The 19,324-nt window shown below is 41.1% G+C and overlaps 1 protein-coding gene across 1 annotated transcript in view; it reads left to right on the top strand.

Moving 5' to 3' along the window:
* LOC149459884 (complement C3-like) overlaps positions 1-19,324 on the top strand; it is a 230,222-nt gene that overhangs the window by 73,780 nt on the left and 137,118 nt on the right. Inside the window, exons 12-14 of the mRNA XM_089680584.1 lie at positions 2,285-2,482; positions 8,119-8,325; positions 18,229-18,387. Coding sequence (XP_089536710.1) covers positions 2,285-2,482; positions 8,119-8,325; positions 18,229-18,387 — 564 coding nt within the window. The remainder of the gene's footprint in view (positions 1-2,284; positions 2,483-8,118; positions 8,326-18,228; positions 18,388-19,324) is intronic.

The following is a 19,324-nucleotide window of genomic DNA, read 5'->3' as shown; positions in this document are numbered from 1 at the left end:
TTTTGCAGACTGTAGATATTCTAAAAGAACCTAGGCCCCATTTGAGACAGACTTTTTCCCCCTTTGAGGGATTTTTTAATAAGTGGTCTTTTTGTTACTGCATGTGCACCATTGATTCACTTTAACAGGAACACCACTAAACGGGTTCTTACCTCTCAGGATTTTGCAGTCAGCTAGAGTCCCTCCATAAATTCCAGTTTGAATTGACTGGTTTGGCTCTACATCATATGTTGGCAGTAATTTTATTCTCTCAAATCATATCAGAGTGGGTGGATTTTCATAAAGGGACCACCACCACTGGGGTAGGTTTCCATTACCTGCAGTAGCTGAAGCAAATGTTCACAGAACTGTACTTTAGTTGTGGTGGTTTACTACAAACATCTTTGCTTGTGTCTTGTATGGGACTGATGTGCTTTCAGATGTGCAAAGCACTTCGGCTGTGTAGTTGGAACACTGATGCTTCCAAGCAGCATCTGACCAGATTAGCCTTCAAGGAATGATGTCTCCTTGTCCCTTCTCCAGACACTGTGACTATGCCATAAGTGGCCAGAGCTTGCTCCTGCCTCAACGCAGGAGGTCGGTGGAGGGAATGGAGAACTCAAACCAATTTAGTCTACTTCAGCAACAGACCCTAATAAACCAACCCGCACCCAGCCAGAAGTCAGAGGTGAGCTAATCCTTCAAATAAGCCCACTGCATGAAGGTGCTCCCCTACTTCTAGAAGTGGAGGGCTGTTTGTTCATCCAGATGGGTCCTCAGGTAGTTTGTGTCCCTGGCATTTGGGTGCTCAGGACACCCCTTTTAGCTCACAGGCAAACCCCATTTGGCTGTCATCTTTTTCAGCTGCCTTACAAAGTTTCTTGTTCTACTACTCATAACACCCAAAACAAGGCTACTGAGGCGTCACATCATGAGAGACAAAAGCCTCAAGAGTAGATTAGAAAACCATTGAACAGGCTTAATTTCAGTTTGGATAATGTACAACTTCCAGAGAGCAAAGTTGCTGTTGCCTACAGAGAGGAAAGTGGTTTGCATGTCCTGGTGATAAGGCCCAATGTACTGTATGTAGTAGTTTCTCAATGTCTTGGAGAGTTGAGAAAAATGGGATTTGTACTTGTATCTTACAATATTATATCTTGTGGGAAATCGGTGGTTGCAGGAGTGGATTTAATGCTTGTAATTTCTGCACTATAACAGAAGCCAAATTCATTATGATTTGTATAGCAGGATCTCTGAGTTTCAGGTTAGCACAGTCCCTGGAGTCCTTCATCACTGCTTCTTTGATTCTGAAGAAATGTGTCTTTACTATAACATCTCTGGGAATGCTGTCCTGCCTCGGAGATGTAAGGGCCTTTTGGACCTTGTCTTTTTTCAAATGAATATCATGATTATCCAATAGAGAGTCCTTAGTACATTCTTATTTTGCACTTCCAAATCTTTAATTTGTTTAGGGATACCTTTAATTTGAAAATGATCTCTTTAAGACCTATTTTCCAAGTCTTCTATTTTAGCATTTGCCATATCAAGTTGGGATTGAAGCATTTCCAGCTGTCTAGTATTCTGAGAAACTGTGGAGACTATATCATCCAATTTTTAGTCAATAGTATGAAGGCAATAGCTGAGATCCACGAAGTCCTGTTTAATTTCCTTAGCAATTTTTGCACTAGCTTCACTAATTTCTCTTTGTAACAGATCAGCAAATTGTGCTATAGTTATTGCATCCCCATAATATGCAGAGGGAGTGAGTGGTGATGTGGGTAAGCTGTGAGGGCTCTATTAAGAAACAAGAGTTGAGCTACGTCGGCTGAATATAATTTCTGCCAAATCCCCATCTAGCTGTAAAGTTGGGCACCCAGGGTCAGCAGATGTTGTTGTTTTGCAAGTTGAGTATCACATTGTATATCCTTTCAAGAAGGTTTCTGGGGTCAGTGGGACAATGGTTCAGCTACCTGGAATATAGTGGACTGATCCCTAATCGATGGTAGACTATGGTTGGGCTCTTTCATAGCTGGAGGTGCTGAGAGGGTACGGAACACTTCAAAACAGATCCGCTATGGACAACTCTCAAATGCATTGTCACCCCCTTCTCCCATCCTTTTTTTTTTATAATGCCAGCGCACACTTTTGGTCATGACCCATACACTAACTACAACACTTTTTTCTCTAGTCTACATTCTTACTGTTCAATGAGCCTGATCATATTGCACATAAAATCTCTAATTGTGATCATTCTTGTTTTCTCTTGTCACAGAATAGTAAAATAACTTAAATTATGTACCTGTAGGTGAAAACAGCTGAACAACCCTTACCAGATGAGCAACAGGCAAGTGTAACCTTAAAAGCAAAGGCCTACCAATCACCATTTAAAAACTTTCTGCACATAAATGCTGTTTTAGATGGAAAGAATGCTGCTGATATCTCTTTGTACATAAAAAGTCAAGATGAAGAAACCAAACGCAGAGTTGATTACTTTACAATTTTGGTAAGGACAATGATTTAATTTAATAACGATTCATCTATTTAATAATTGAAGATAATTAAACATTTTCTGAAGCAACGGAATTGCAGTTAAAGTGCACCTGTGCCACGAAAGTGGACATTAAACTTTTTCATATTCTTAACAAGCAGTTATAGAGTTAAAATTTTCTGTGTACCATATACAGTACAGTAATTAACTCTTATGATGTGTATGCCACCACCACTCTGAACCATTCACACAATACAAGGCTTTCTGTAAATGGGCAAGGGAAAGGGGAGTTTATAAATGTCAGTATGGCTTCTGTGTTTAACCACTTGAACACCGCTGCTGCCCTGTAGCAGTATTTCTGGTATGGGGCAGTGCTAAAGTGGTTAAGGGCCACTGCTCTCAAATTTGCAGCGCTGGAAGTATAGTGAAAGCTAGACTATTTGGCATGAATGAAGTTGTAAATAGTATAAAAATGTGAACATTTTTGCAAAACCTCTTGTGACACCAGTATCCATCCTGATTTTTGGGATAGCAGTTGTGTTTGGTTTGGAATATATTTATTGGTCAACAGCATGCCCAGTTTATCTCTTTGAGTGAAAAATTGATGGTTAGCCCATCGTAATTTTTTTTAATCTTACATTGTGTTTGTCTTCTATAAGGCTGTTTCATAGTTTCTTTTATTTAGAAGTTACCGTATTTTCCGGCATATAAGACGACTGGGCGTATAAGACGACCCCCTACTTTTCCTGTTAAAATATAGGGTTTAGGCTATACTCGCTGTATAAGACTACCCCATGTCACTGCCCCCCCAAATGTCACTGTCTTCCCCATGTCAGGCCCCCCATGTCAACTGCCCCCCCTCATGTCACTGTCCTCTCCATGTCAGGCCCCCCATGTCACTGCCCCCCCTCATGTCACTGTCCTCTCCATGTCAGTGCCCCCCCTCATGTCACTGTCCTCCCAATGTCACTGCTCCCCCCAATGTCACTGTCCTCCCTATGTCACTGACCCCCCACATGTCACTGTCCTCCACATGTCACTGACCCCCCCCACATGTCATGGCCCCCCCATGTCACTTCCCACCTCCACATTTCACTGTCCTCCCCATGTCAGGCCCCCCCACTGTCCTCCCCCCACATGTCACTGTCCTCCCCATGTCATTTCCCCCCCCACATGTCACTGTTCTCCCATGTCAGTCCCCCCCCTCATGTCACTGTCCTCCGCATGTCATGCCGCCCCATATGTCACTGCCCCCCCCACATGTTATGGCCACCCATGTCACTGACCCCCCCCACATGTTAGTGTCCTCCCCATGTCATGCCCCCCCATGTCACTGTACTCCCCATGTCACTGTCCTCCCCATGTCACAATCCCCCCCCATGTAACTGTCCTCTCTCCGATCGATGATGCTCCCCAATACGCATCTTTGATCCATCTTGCTGGAGCATCGGCGGTGGCTAGTGATCAGCGGTGTGTTTAAGCGTGATCAGCGGTGCAGCAGAAAAGCGGTTAGCTCGATGCTAATGTTGATCGGCGATCGGCTTCTTATGCCTAAAACTGTGACATGCGCAGTTGCTTCAAGGGGGACAGATCTTCACGGGAGGCAGATCTTGCCCCTACACCGGTAAGTTTCAGCACGCAGTATACAGGCTTATAAGACGACACCCGGCGTATAAGACGACCCCCAACTTTTGAGATGATTTTCATGGGTTAAAAAGTCGTCTTATACGCTGGAAAATATGGTAATTGGATGATGTGACCTTTGATAGTATAATCATGGGCCACCCATTTAAAGGTGACTTTCACCCTAAACTAGTGTTTATTTTGCCATGTTTTCTTCTCCCTCCCTTTCATTCAGAGATACAATTTTTATTATGTTTTTTTATTTAAAAGATTTTTTAAAAACAGTATTTCCTCCTTTGTTACCTAGTAGAGAATGTTTGGATGTCCCTGCTCCTGCAACTTTCCATGAGCATGCAAAAGATTCAATCCCCTAAGGAGGGGTGAGGGGGTGCAGCTGAAAGAAAGGGGGCTAACATTTTTTTTTTAATTACCTAATAAACCCCAAACCAAAAATGTAATATATTGCACCTTATCAATCGTTAGATGTGGTGGCTGCATCAGTTTTCTTTTCCTTAGTGCCGTCCCGTTTTCACCAGGGGATCTGGCCAGTAACACACCTCCTGTATCATACAGGTACCACTCTGGATGACTGAGCACAGGAGCCACAACAGACAGCAGCACTGTCAGTCTTGGGGGAGGGCAGTCTTAAATGTATGAACATTAACTAATTGAAGCCAAACTCCAGCTTACCTGAATAAATAAAAGCTGATGATTTTATTCACCACTGCCAGTGTTAAATGGTTTGCCTTATCCATGTAAACTGATACATTCTGCTGGGGAGCTTGAGCTTTTAAAAAACAACAAACATGGTGGCTGGATCATCAGATGAAAACAGAAGAAAAAAAGCTTAAAAAAGGAATTTCAATGCAGCCATTACATCTAAGAATCGATAAGCTGCAATATATTAAACATTTCCCTTTGGGTTTAATACTGCTTTAACCACTTGCCCTCCAGATGATTTACCCCCCTTCCTGACCAGGCCATTTTTTGCATTATGGTGTTATTTTAACTGACAATTGCACGGTCATGCAATGCTGCACCCAAATTAAATTTACATCCTTTTTTACCCACGAATAGAGCTATCTGGTGGTATTTGATTTTTTATTTTTTGCGCTATAAAAAAAAAGATCAACAATTTTGAGAACAAATACAATATTTTTTACTTTTTGCTATTAAACGTCCAGTAAAAAAAATTAAAAAATCAAATTTTGTCATAAATTTAGGCCAAAATGTATTCTGCGACATGTCTTTACTAAAAGAAAAATCCAAATAAGTATAAATTAATTGGTTTATGTGGAAGTTATAGCGTTTGCAAATGGCAGTATATACACTGGTTTTTTTTTACATTTTTTATTTTTACTAGTAATGGTGGCGATAAGTGACTTATAGAGGGACTGCGATGGACATTCTGACACTGGGGGGCAACTGACTTGGTGTCACTGACATCCCCAGTGACACCAGTACAGTGATCAGTGTTAATAAAAAGCACTGACACTGTACTAATGGCACTGGGCAGGAAGGGGTTAACATGTGAGGAGATCAAAGGGTTAACTGTTTTACAATGTGTGCTGTGTTTGTGCTTCACTGTATGCACACTGCTTTGCATGGCTGTACTGTGCACAGCCATGCAAAGCAGTGTGCAAGACCTGACAGAGAGGAAAACTGTTTTGTTTGCTAACAGTGCTTCCCCCCTGTTGGAGATTCTCGGCAATCACCGGGCGCCGGCGAGTAATCACCATCCGAGACCCGCTGATTGACAGCCGTGGCCGTGAATGGTGGCACAGGTAGGGCGCGCGCACACCTTGCAAACGCCCCCTACCCAGAAATGCAAAATCATGTATATATACCAGGCCATCCTGATTTGTAGAACTATCTAATCCATCTCCTATATCTGACGCATCTCATCCAGGATTGGACAATATCCCCATCCCATATATTTAGCATAACTCAGCCCCTTACCAGAGCCTACCATTTTGCTGCTAAAATTATGTATGCCAGGTTATAACCTTTGTTTGGAGGGAACATTAGTTATGTAAGGTCATAGCCTATGAAAATTGTGCATTCCTGGACAGATGGCCATCCCCATTGCATATCTAAAGAGAGGGTACTTTGAAGTGGCCATCGTAAAAGCAAAAAAAATTCAAATGGCCTGGTCCAGATAATTATGTCCATAAAGTCTGAGATAAGGTAGTTTATTTAGTGGTTGTCCTGTCTCCTATAATAGAGCATTCTCTGTGGAAAGCACATGTTTAGCACATCAAAACATTCCTCCACTACAAAGCTATCTAGTAGATCAATTACTAAAACCTGATCCCTTGTTCCCATGTACAGTTGTGATCAAAATAATAGCAGTCTGACATCATTAACCTGATCAATCACTGTTTTTGGTAGAAATTATATTTCTACATGGCAGATAATTTACTAGCAGGTGTAGTAGAGTAATAGAAATCCAACAGACCCAACAGTCATGACATGCATGCTGCTGATTCTGTGTAATTGAATCACTAATTGAAAGGGTCATGTTCAAAATAATAGCAGTGTGGGGTTCTATTAGTGAGGTCATTCATTCTTTGAAAACCATGTGGCAATTATTGCCCTTATTTAAGGAAGGAAGGCAGCAAATGTTGTACATGCTGGTTACAGTACATTTCTCTCTGAAATTCTGAGGAAAATGAGTCGTTCCAGACATTGTTCAGAAGAACAGCGTACCTTGATTAAAAAGTTGATTGGAGAGGGGAAAATATATAAAGAAGTGCAGAAAATTATAGGCTGCTCAGCTAAAATGATCGCAAATGCTTTAAAATGGCAACCAAAACCTGAAAGACGTGGAAGAAAGCGAAAAACTACCATTCGAATGGATAGAAGAATAGCCAAAATGGCAAGGACTCAGCCAACAATCAGCTCCAGGAAGATAAAAGAAGGTCTAAAGTTACCTGTGAGTACTGTTACAATTAGAAGACGCCTATGTGAAGCCAAGCTATCAGCAAGAAGCCCCTGCAAAGTCCCACTGTTGAAAAAAAGACATGTGCTGAAGAGGTTACAATTTGCCAAAGAGCACATTGACTGGCCTAAAGAGAAATGGCGCAACATTTTGTGGACTGATGAAAGTAAGATTGTACTTTTTGAGCCTAGTGGCCGGAGACAGTTTGTCGGACGACCCCCAAACACTGAATTCAAGCCACAGTACACTGTGAAGACAGTGAAGCATGGTTGCGCAAGCATCATGATATGGGGATGTTTATCATGCTACGGTGTTGGGCCTATTTATCGCATACCAGGAATCATGGATCAGTTTGAATACATCAGAATACTTGAAGAGGTCATGCTGCCTTATGCTGAAGAGGAAATGCCCTTGAAATGGGTGTTCCAACAAGACAATGACCCCAAACACACCAGTAAACGTGCAACATCTTGGTTCCAGACCAACAAGATTGACGTTATGGAGTGGCCAGCCCAATCCCCGGATCTTAATCCAATAGAAAACTTGTGGGGTGACATAAAAAATGCAGCTTCTGAGGCAAAACCAAGAAATAGAGAAGAACTGTGGAATGTAGTCCAATCATCCTGGGCTGGAATACCTGTTCACAGGTGCCAGAAGTTGGTTGACTCCATGCAACACAGATGTACAGCAGTTCTCAGAAACAGTGCTTATACAACTAAATATTCATTAAGTGATTCAAAAGGAAAGCAAAATCTTCAAACATTTTTCAGTTTATATAGTGAATGTTTGAGTTTGTAAAGAAGAATACAAACACTGCTATTTTTTTTTTGAACAGTCTAATATTCACTTTTCTTCAATTTTTGCTAATGGAGATTATACATAAGGCAACATATGCTAGCAGGAAGGTAATAAAAGCGTAGCATGTGCTAAGTAGGTAAGTACACAGTACACTAGTCTACTAACTAGAATACATAGGCTTTGAAGGGGCAGTAAAAATGGTGAACTATGCATATGTCAACAGCAGGATTTGCATCATTAAGGAAGCCAGAGAATACTTTAATTACAATGTTCCTTATGTTTTGCTCAGGTGATAAGCAGAGGAAAAATACTGCAGACTAAAGTTCAGACAAGGAGAAAAGGAGAAGAGATCACTTCATTGAGAATTAACTTGACCCCTGAGATGCTGCCCTCTTTCCGAATCGTGGCGTATTATTATTTGCTCTATTCTGACTCATTTCTTGAAATAGTGTCTGATTCTGTCTGGCTACACATGAAACGATCCTGTAAAAGTAATGTAAGTACTGACATAATGCACATTTCCCTGCATGCTTTTTAACGTACCTTTATTCACTGATTTCATGAACATTTGCAAACTGATGTATGTTCCTTGAATGGGAAATTCAGAATGTTGCAATAAATTACTTTGGATTTGGGGTTTCATAGTCTTAGCTAGCAACTGTGGTGAAGTCCAACAGAACTGACAACACATAGTACAATCTCAAAGTCCAGTCCTCTAAATGTAGACAGAATGCTAGATGTCTAGATATATATTGATATAAATGTAAAGCGTTATGGGTTAACATAAGATCAAATATATTCTTAAAATATGGATAAGGGTTTTTCAACATTTTGTTAAACAAAGCTGTGCGAGTGAGCTGTGTGAACTGACATGCAGATTTCATAGGATATAATACAGGGAAATGAGATATGTGTAATGCAGAGAAGATCTCAATGGTGGCATGTATACCAGGACGTGAGCTGTGTGTTTTGGAGTGTAGAACTCACTGGTGGAATGGATAATGTAGATCGGGCTATGTGTAATATAGGGACGATTTTACTGTTGATATGAATGCTGAGAAGTGAGCTGTGTGTTTTGGAGTGTAGAACTCACTGGTGGAATGGATAATGTGTCTTGGAAATTCGCTTTAACGAATTTCTCCTTACCGTGAGTACTCGCAGTTGGATGCGCAGAAATCCCCCATAAAGCTGTGCGAATCTCGCTTACCACGACTGCAGCTAAACTACACGATTCCTGCCCATCCAACTGGGTTAGCTCTGTTGAAATGTGGGGATTGGAGCTCCCTATACCTGGAAATGATCACACAACACTTTCAGGTTGCTGTTGGAATTCACATAGAGGCTGGCTTCAGACTCAGCCCCCGGTTTTATTACAAACACACACACGTCCCCCACATGAATAAGGTCAATCCCCTCCCACAGAACAATGCAATGGGGAGTGCCTATACACAGGATGTACATTCCGATTGGAGCATAGCCTTTCCTATTTTCTATCACTGGTCCTCCCCCATGAGCCCTCTGAGGTCAGCAGACTTCCTCCCCTTCCCCCCATGAGCCCTCTATGGAGAGCATACTTCCTGTCCTAGTAGCTCCCATTGGTATGTAAATTCTTTGTACAAGCATTCCCTAGAAACATCAGTCTGTACCTGGATGGGCCAGATACGATCTTTATTAAACACCAGTCTGTACCTGGATGGGCCCGATACGATCTTTATTAAAACACATCCATCCAGATACAGTTTCAGGTTGGTAATGGGTTGTAAGATATGCATAAGCCTACACGCGGAGTTCACACCGCTTGGCGCCTTGCGTTATGAAGTCCATGTGGTACTATGCTGCTGATATGTGGATACAGGCCCGCGGCCTACCGCCAGCTGCATTCGCATCGAATGCCGTGGTGGTATACACGCCGGTCTATAAGCGCAGATCTGCCATCTCATCCATTACCGAGCTGAGTACTGTAATACATACATTGTACATGCGCATGGCCCAATTGCAGCCTTCAGAGCTTTAATTAAGCCACACGAGAGACATATAAATAACACGAATATATGACACATTTAAAGTTCAACCAACAATACAAAATTTCCATGACAAATGTAGATCAGGCTATGTGTAATATAGGGACGATCTTACTGTTGATATGAATGCTGAGAAGTGAGCTGTGTGTGTTGGAGTGTAGAACTCACTGGTGGAATGGATAATGTAGATCAGGCTATGTGTAATATAGGGACAATCTTACTGTTGATATGAATGCTGAGAAGTGAGCTGTGTGTGTTGGAGTGTAGAATTCACTGGTGGAATGGATAATGTAGATCAGGCTATGTGTAATATAGGGACGATCTTACTGTTGATATGAATGCTGAGAAGTGAGCTGTGTGTGTTGGAGTGTAGAACTCACTGGTGGAATGGATAATGTAGATCGGGCTATGTGTAATATAGGGGAGATCTTACTGTTGATATGAATGCTGAGAAGTGAGCTGTGTGTGTTGGAGTGTAGAACTCATTGGTGGAATGGATAATGTAGATCGGGCTATGTGTAATATAGGGGCGATCTTACTGTTGATATGAATGCTGAGAAGTGAGCTATGTGTTTTGGAGTGTAGAACTCACTGGTGGCATAGATATTGGGAAGTGTGCTTTGTGTACTGGAGAGCAGATTTCACTGATGACATGGCTACTGAAGAGTGAGCTGTGTGTACAGGGCAGATATCACTGGTGGAAAAAATACTGAGAAATGAACTGTATGCACTAAAGTACAAATTCTATTTGTGGCCTGGATACTGGAGAGATATCAGTGTATTGAGAGAAGATCTTATTGGTAGCATGGTTAATAGAAAGCGAGCTGTGTATACTGGAGAGTGGACACTGGGGAGTGAACTGGAGCACAGATTGCACTGGTGTTCAGGATACTTTTAAGTGAGTTGTGTGTACTGGAGCACAGATTTCACTAATGGCCTGGATACTTGGCAGTTTGTGCATTGAGATTAAAGTTCACTGGTGGTATGGATACTAGAAAAATAGTTGTGTGTTTTAAGCGCAGATCTCAATGGGGACATGGACACTGGGGAGTGAGATAAGCTCTGTGTATTAAGGGACATATCTCATTGGTGTCAAGGATAATGGAGAGTTAGCTGTGAGTACTGGGAGCAGATCTCATTGGTGTCACAGATACTGGGGAGTAGAGATGTAGAATTTCAAGAACTTTTGAAGCCATGGTAAAAAAAAAATTTTCCCTGTTTTTTTTTTTTTCTGAAAAAATGGAAATTTTGAAAACATTTAAAAAAAGATTAAATGTTGAGTAGTTTTACAAATTGAAAGTCATTTTGTTACACTGGGAAGGTGAAATGCAGTGTATATAAAATAATTATGCTTGAAATAAAAGTACAGCTTATTAAGTAAATAAACTAAACTTGCTTTTTAAAATTGTATTTTTTATTACAAATAGAATAACACGTATTGTATGCATTATGAACATTTCACCTATACATGAGAACATGTAACCACCCCCCTTTCCCTCATAATGTAAATGCTTCCTGCCAATATGTATTTTCAGTTATTGACAATTCTGATCCAGAAGCATATATTGTTCTATGAAGAGCTTGATCAATGTTCTCCTGATTTTCAGGTGTCATGTTATCTATAAATGAAGGAATTTTGTATGTTTGGGGGGCAGGGGTTTGCAATACTTCCTTCCTTGAAAATGCTGCTGGTGAAGAAACATTTGTGATGATCCAGAAGCAGCAGGAAGAGTTTCTGGAATGAGAACTCTGAAGGGAAAAACTACTTGCACTTTCACTATGGTCCTCATCATTTTGTTCCATAACGTATATGTTATTGTCTTTACGGCACCTCTGGTATGACAGGATGTGTTTTTATCATCCTTGTGAGAAGAAATATTCTTTTCCAAATGTTACAATATTTGCAAATTGCAGCTTTGCTCTCAGCAAAAATTGCACTGTGGAAATGTTTCGAAACTCTAGATGTTGGCCTCACCATTTTACTGATAGGAGGGAAAGAAAACCAATTATGTTGCGATGGTGGAGAACATTAATAGGAATCATTCAAAGGTTATAAAGCTAAACTAATTTGTCCTATGAAGGCTTGAGAGGACAGAAACTATCATCTACTGTATCCCAACAATTACCCAACTGTAGGCGGTACAAGATGGAGCCCACAGACAAACTAAACTGGAGCCTCTTTACTGCAGTGCTCCCTAGTGGCAGAAATGCATATTTCTCTTTTCTGAGAACTGCATTGACAAGTACAGTGTTACTTGGATTGTGTTCCAGGATTTGCTTGTCTTGAGCTGAGAGAACTTGCAATAATTTAAAATGTTACATGAAGTCACGGAAATCTTCCATTAACGTCTTCATGTTTTAAAGTTTGAATACAATGTCATGGTAAAAGAACATATTTCACACTTTCCTTTTTTTCCAATTTCTCTGTAAATAAAAAACAAAACAAAAAAGGCTTTGAAGAAACTGAAAAAAAATGTGTTTTTTTCCCAATTTTTCCATTTTTTTCAAGGCTTTCCTATCTCTACTGGGGAGTAAGCTGTATGTATTGAGGACAGACTTCACTAAAGGCATGGATCTTGGGGAATTAGCTGAGTATATCGTGGGGCAGATCTCACTGGCAGCATGGATATTGGAGAGTTAGTTGTATACATTATAGGGTTACTAAAGCTAAAATCTTTTTTTACCGTAATGCATTCCTTGCATTAATATAACTAAAAGTTTTCTATTTCTCTGCCCCCCCTCCTTCCCTGTGTGCAGGGGAAGAGGGGAGAATAGATCCTGAGCTGTGCACAGCTGCATCTCTTTTCCCCTCTCTTCCCCTGCACACAGCAGCAGCAGGGGTCATTGGCAGCAAGTAGTAAGTGGGGATTCACAGCTCGGGAGCGGGCAAACACTGTGTGCCCCCATCGCAAAAGGCTTGCTATGGGGCCACAACAAGAAGACAAGGTGCCAAGATCGCTGGAAGGGACCCGAGAAGAGGAAGATCGGGCCTGCTCTGTGCAACATCACTGCACAAAGCTTGTGAGTATAACGTGTTTGTTATTTTAATTTATTTTTCTTACTTAACCACTTGCCTTCCTGAGGATTTACCCCCATTCCTGACCAGGCCATTTTTTTTGCGCCAAAAAAAAAAAGGCCAACAGTTTTGAGAACAAAACAATATTTTTGACTTTTTGCTATTAAATATGTCCAGTAAAAAAATGTAAAAAATCTAATTTCGTTATAAATTTACCCCAGAATATATTCTGTGATATGTCTTTGATTAAAAAAAATCCCAATACGTGTAAAAGCACTGACACTGTACTAATGGCACTGGGTAGGAAGGAGTTTGCATGAGGAGTGATAAAAGGGTTAACTGTGCTGGGAGTGGTTTACTAGGGGGCAGTGTGTGTGGGTTTTACTGTAAACACACTACTTTGGATGGCTGTGCTGTGCACAGCCATCCAGTGTGCCCGAGCCGACAGGGAGGAGGACTGTTAGTAAACAAAACAGTCCTCCTCCCCATCGGTGATCATCGGAAATAACTGGGTGCCAGTGAGTAATTACCGGTCGAGACCTGATGATTGACAGCCGCGGCTGCGAATGGCGGTGCAGGTAGGGGCACGTGCGTATGCCCCCTACCCGGAAATGCAAAATCAGATATATATATATATATATATATATATATATGTGTGATTTTGCGCACCCGTGCCACCCTGTAGCAGTTTTTCTGCTATAGGGAAGTTGGGAAGCGATTAAAGTGGAGCTCCATTCAAGATTTATAAAAATAAAAGTCAGCAGCTTCAAAAACTGTAGCTGCTAACTTTTAAAAAACAGCCATTAACCTGTCCCTTGATCCAAGTGTGTCCTCACTGCAGTCTGGTTCTCTCTCCACGGCACCATCATTGGCAGTGCGGGCACTCGGCTGTGACAGCTTGCGTTATCAGAGCCAGGTTCCCACTGCACATGCGCGAGTAGCGTTTCGCTTTATGAATGGTCCCATAGTCTTCTGGGATCTGTCATGTGCCTAGGCAATCACAGCAGAAGTGGGAGCGGGTACCTGTCAAATTCTGGTACCCCCTCCCCCCCGCTCCCCAAAGGTGCCAATCCATAACAGGGAGGGGGGAAGGAGGAAAACTTCCCCTTTTGGGTCGAGCTCCGCTTTAAGTAACACTTTTAGGATCAAATTTCTTTTGTGACGTAAATACTGGAGATTTACTGTTTGTATGGGGCTGAGGGGGGAATCTCACTGGTTGCATGGACATTGGGGAGTTAGCTGTGTGTATTTGGATACAGATCTAAACAGTGAGCTCAGTGTGATTAACTTTTTGTGGGCACATTTCAATTTTATTACCAAATTCCAACAAATGTGAAGTGGTTGATTTTAACAAAACGATTGCTCATTTTCATCTCTAAGGTGACCTATGCAACAGAAATATGGAACCTGATAAACCCTGAGTTCAAATTATTCTATCAGACTGTGTTATGATTTCAAATGATTTACCAACTATGAATGCATATTTTAAACATGGGCTGTTTAATCCTTCACGATCTACACCATGCATGTAATTTGTTTCCATGCTTACCACAGAACTATAAACTACTTGTACTTACCACAGAACTATAAACTAGTTAAACTGAGTGCACTGCCAAATACTAAGTCTGACATGACTTAAAGCGGAGTTCCACCCAAAAGGGGAAGTTCCGCTTTAAAGCATGCTTGTTAAACTCACTGTGGAACCTAAGGGGTTAATCCTCTGCATTGTGTAAAAACGCTGTTTGATCCTGTCTCCTCTGATCCTTCCCTTCTTTCACTGTTCCCCTCTTATCTCCTGATAAGACATATCATGTGGAGTCACTCTACACATGTTCAGTTTGGTGTGCATTGTTAGAGAGGTTTTTCTTTGGAGAGTGCATGTGATCAGCACAGGGCCAATCAGCACTGTCCAGAGAGAGGTCATAGGTTCTGCATCCTCCTAGAGCAGAATGAAGGCTCTTCCTACAAGCTTTAACCAGTGCTATGCTGAACACTGATAGAAGTCACAAGACTGCTCTAACTGCTGATGAGAAAAAGTATTTAGTAGTTTATATTTACTAAAATAATTGCACTTCCATGTTCTGTGTACTGTGGGAGATCAGATAGACTGAATGCAGGGTCCTGGGTTTTATAACTCTTTAAGGTTTTTTTACCTTAATGCAGTCTATGCCTTAAGGTAAAAAACCTGTGCCAGAGAATCCCCCCAGCTCCTGGGCTCCTACTTAAGCCCAATCATGATCCATCGTTGTGCCAAAGAGCAGTAGCTCTCTTAGCTCTCTCCTTCCTCACTGGATAGATTGACAGTTGCCATTGGCTCCCACTGCTATCAATTGAATTCTGTGGCGAGGGAGCTGGAGGCAGGGCTGAGCCATGCTGCCTGTGTCTATAGATACAGGCAGCATGGCTCAGAATTGAGCATGCAGGAGTGCCCTCATAGAAAGTGGCTTTCTATGGGGGCACTCACTAAAGAGGAGGAGCCAGGAGTGCTGGTGGAAGACCCCAGAAAAAGAGGATCGGGGCTGCTCTGCACAAAACCAGTGCACAGAGCAGGTAAATATGACATGTTTATTATCCACTTCCCAGCCACCATATAACAGTTTTACTACTAACGGGTGGCTGCTCTGTGCAAAATCACACACATATATATATATATATATATATATATATATATATATATATATACAGTTGCAAGAAAAAGTATGTGAACCCCTTGGGATTACGTGGAGTATTGCATGAATTGGGCATAAAATGTGCTCTGAACGTCATCTAAGTCACAACAATAGAAGAACACAGTCTGCTGAACATAATACTACACAAACATTAGATGTTGCCATGGTTTAATTGCACATAAGATGTAAACATTCACAGTGCAGGGAGGAAAAAGTATGTGAGGCCCTAGCTTAATGACTTCTCCCAGAGCTAATTGGAGCCAGGAGTGAGCCAAACTTGACTCCAATCAGTGTGATGATATTGCATGTGTTGCTGACAGCTGTCCTGCCCTTAAAAAACACACACCTGTTTTGGGTTTACTGGTTTCAAGAAGCACTGTCTGATGTGAACCATGCCTCGCAGAACAGAGCTCTCAGAAGACCTACGATCAAGAATTGTTGACTTGCATGAAGCTGGAAAGGGTTACAAAAGTATCTCCAAAGGCCTTGATGTTCATGTGTCCACGGTAAGACAGACTGTCTACAAATGGAGAAAGTTTAGCACTGTTGCTACTCTCCCTAGGCGTGGTCGTCCTGTAAAAATGACTGCAAGAGCACAGTGCAGCATGCTGCATGGGGTAAAGAAGAATCCCAGAGTGTCAGCTAAAGACCTACAGATATCTCTGGCACATGCTAACATTTTTGTTGACACATCTACAATAAGGAAAACATTAAACAAGAATGGAGTACATGGGAGGACACCACAGAGGAAGCCATTGCTGTCCAAAAAGAATATTGCAGCACGTTTGAAGTTTGCAAAAGAGCACCTGGATGTTCCACAGCACTACTGGCAAAATATACTTTGGACAGATGAAACCAAGATTGAGTTGTTTGGGAAGAACACACAACACTATGTGTGGAGAAAAACAGGCACAGCACACCAACATCAAAACCTCATCCCCACTGTAAAACATGGCGGAGGGAGCATCATGGTTTGGGGCTGCTTTGCTGCCTCAGGGCCTGGATGGATTGTTGTCATTGATGGGAAAATGAATTCCAGAGTTTATCAAGACATTTTGCAGGAAAACGTACGACCATCTGTCCGCCAACTGAAGCTCCGCAGAGGATGGGTGATGCAACAGGACAATGACCCAAAGCATACAAGTAATTCAACAAAACAATGGCTGCAACAGCACAGAATACGCCTTCTGGAGTGGCCCAGTCAGAGTCCTCACCTCAACCCGATTGAAATGCTGTGGCATGACCTTAAGAGAGAGATTCACACCAGACATCCCAAGAATATTGCTACACTGAAACCGTTTTGTGAAGAGGAGTGGTCCAAAATTACTCCAGATCGTTGTGCAGGTCTGATCTGCAACTACAGGAAACGTTTGGTTGAGGTTATTGCTGCCAAAGGAAGGTCAACCAGTTATTAAGTCCAAAGGTTCACATACTTTTTCCTCCCTGCACTGTGAATGTTTACATGTTATGTGCAATTAAACCATGGCAACATCTAATGTTTGTGTAGTATTATGTTCAGCAGACTGTGTTCTTCTATTGTTGTGACTTAGATGACGTTCAGAGCACATTTTATGCCCAATTCATGCAAAACTCCACGTAATCCCAAGGGGTTCACATACTTTTTCTTGCAACTGTATATATATTTATACAGTATATATGTGTGATTTTGGAATTCCAAGTAGGAAGCATGTGTGCATGCCATTCTACCAATGCTGTCTATGGCTCCCTTAGATGTCAATGACTGGGTCTCAGCCAGCACTTCATGGCCGGGACTCGGTGATCGACCAAGCAGCTGACAGAAGAGAGATCTGTGAGTGTAAACAACACAGATCTCTCTCCTGTCAGCGGGGACATGCTGGTTTTTATCTCTCTGCAAAGCAAAGCAGGGAGATAAAAGCCAGCAGGTCCCCTAGTAAAACAAAACATAGTACACAGTTTAATCACTCCCTAACACACAGTTAACCCTTTGATCGCTCCAGATGTTAACCCCTTCCTGCCCAGTGTCATTAGTACAGTGTCAGTGCTTTTTATTAGCACTGATCACTGTATTAGTGTCACTGGAGATGTCAGTGGCATTTAGTTCCCAGCCAGTGTCAGTTAGTGTCAGAACGCCCCCTGTACTATCGCAGTCCTGCTATAAGTTGCTGATCACCATTACTACTATAAAAAAAGAGAAAATTCCAGTATATATATATATATATATATATATATATATATATATATATATATATATATATATATAAAAAGCCATTTGCACATGCTATAACTTTCTCGAAAATTGATTAATATACACTTATTGAGATTTTTTTTTACCAAAGACATGTAACAGAATACATTTTGGCCTAAATTTATGAAGACATTTTACTTTTTTATTGAATGTTTTAAAGGAAAAAGTAAAAATTACTGTTTTAAAAAAAAAATTATTGCACAAAAAATAAAAAACCCAGTGATGATCAAATTCCAGCAAAAGCAAGCCCTATTTGTGTGAAAAAAATGTATACAAATTTCATTTGCGTACAGTGTTTCATGACCACACAATTGTCAAAGTAGCGCAGCGCCATATAGCAAAAAATGGCCTGGTCTGGAGGGCAAGTGCTTATTTAAAAAAAAAAAAAAAAAAAAAAAAAAAAAAAAGCTTTAAGTATTTGTGTACAACAAATCACACTGATGTATGTTTTTTTTTCTTTTCACAGCTGCAGATAAACCCACCTAAAACCTCACAACCCTCCTATGAGCCGGAAATGAAAGTACAGCTAACCTTGACAGGTGACAAAGGATCGCAAGTGGGCCTAGTAGTTGTAGACAAGGCTGTATTTGTCTTAAGCAACAAAGAAAAGTTTACCCAAGACAAGGTGAATACATTGATGATATAAAGAATAACGTAATGTAATGGTAAAAAAAATCCCAAAACGCGTATATTATTTGGTTTGTGTGAAAGTTATAGTGTCTACAAACTACGGTATATATACTGGAATTTATGTAGCTTTTACTTTCTGACTGCCTGTCACATTTCTTGAGGTGCTAAAATGCCATGGCAGTACAACCCCCCCCCCCAAATTACCCCCTTTTGGAAAGTAGACACCTCAAGGATTCTGCAGAGGCATGTTGAGTCCATGGAACATTTTATTTTTTGCCACAAATGTTTCGAAAATGACAATTTTTTCTTTTTTTTTTACACAAAGTTGTCACTTATATGAAATATTGCTCATGCATGCCATGGGTATATGTGGAGTACCATCCCAAAACACAATCTCCTACTTCACATGGGGATTCCACATGTGAGACACTTTTTGGCAGCCTAGCTGCATACAGGCCCCCAAAATCCAATGACCACCTTCCGGCTTTCAAAGGGCATATTTCCTCACTTCCCCACTACCTTTCACAGTTTCAGAGTCTCTAAAATGCCAGGATAGCACAAACACCCCCCCCCCCAAATTACCTCTTTTTGGAAAGTAGACACCCAAAGAAATTTGATAAGAGGCATGGTGAGTATTTTACAGATATAATTTTTGTCACAGAGTTTTGAAAAAGAAAAAAAGAAAAAATACATTTTTGTTTTCTTTCTAGTTTTCCAAAAACATGTGGCAACAAATGAGATCTGCAAAATACTCACCATGCCTCTTAGCAAATATCACCCACTCTTGAAGACCAAGCCTTTTCTGATACTTTTTGTTTACATGAAAAAACTGTTTTTCTTTGTTAGAAAATTACTTTGAACCCCCAAACATTATATATTTTATTTAAAGCAGAGGCCCTGGAGAATAAAATGGTGGGTGTTGAAATTTTTCA

This window comes from Staurois parvus, unplaced genomic scaffold, assembly GCF_062004578.1.
Source record: "Staurois parvus isolate SC_StPar_1 unplaced genomic scaffold, SC_StPar_1.0 ptg000244l, whole genome shotgun sequence".
Lineage (NCBI taxonomy): Eukaryota > Metazoa > Chordata > Amphibia > Anura > Ranidae > Staurois > Staurois parvus.
This window is presented reverse-complemented; position numbering and strand designations above follow the sequence as displayed.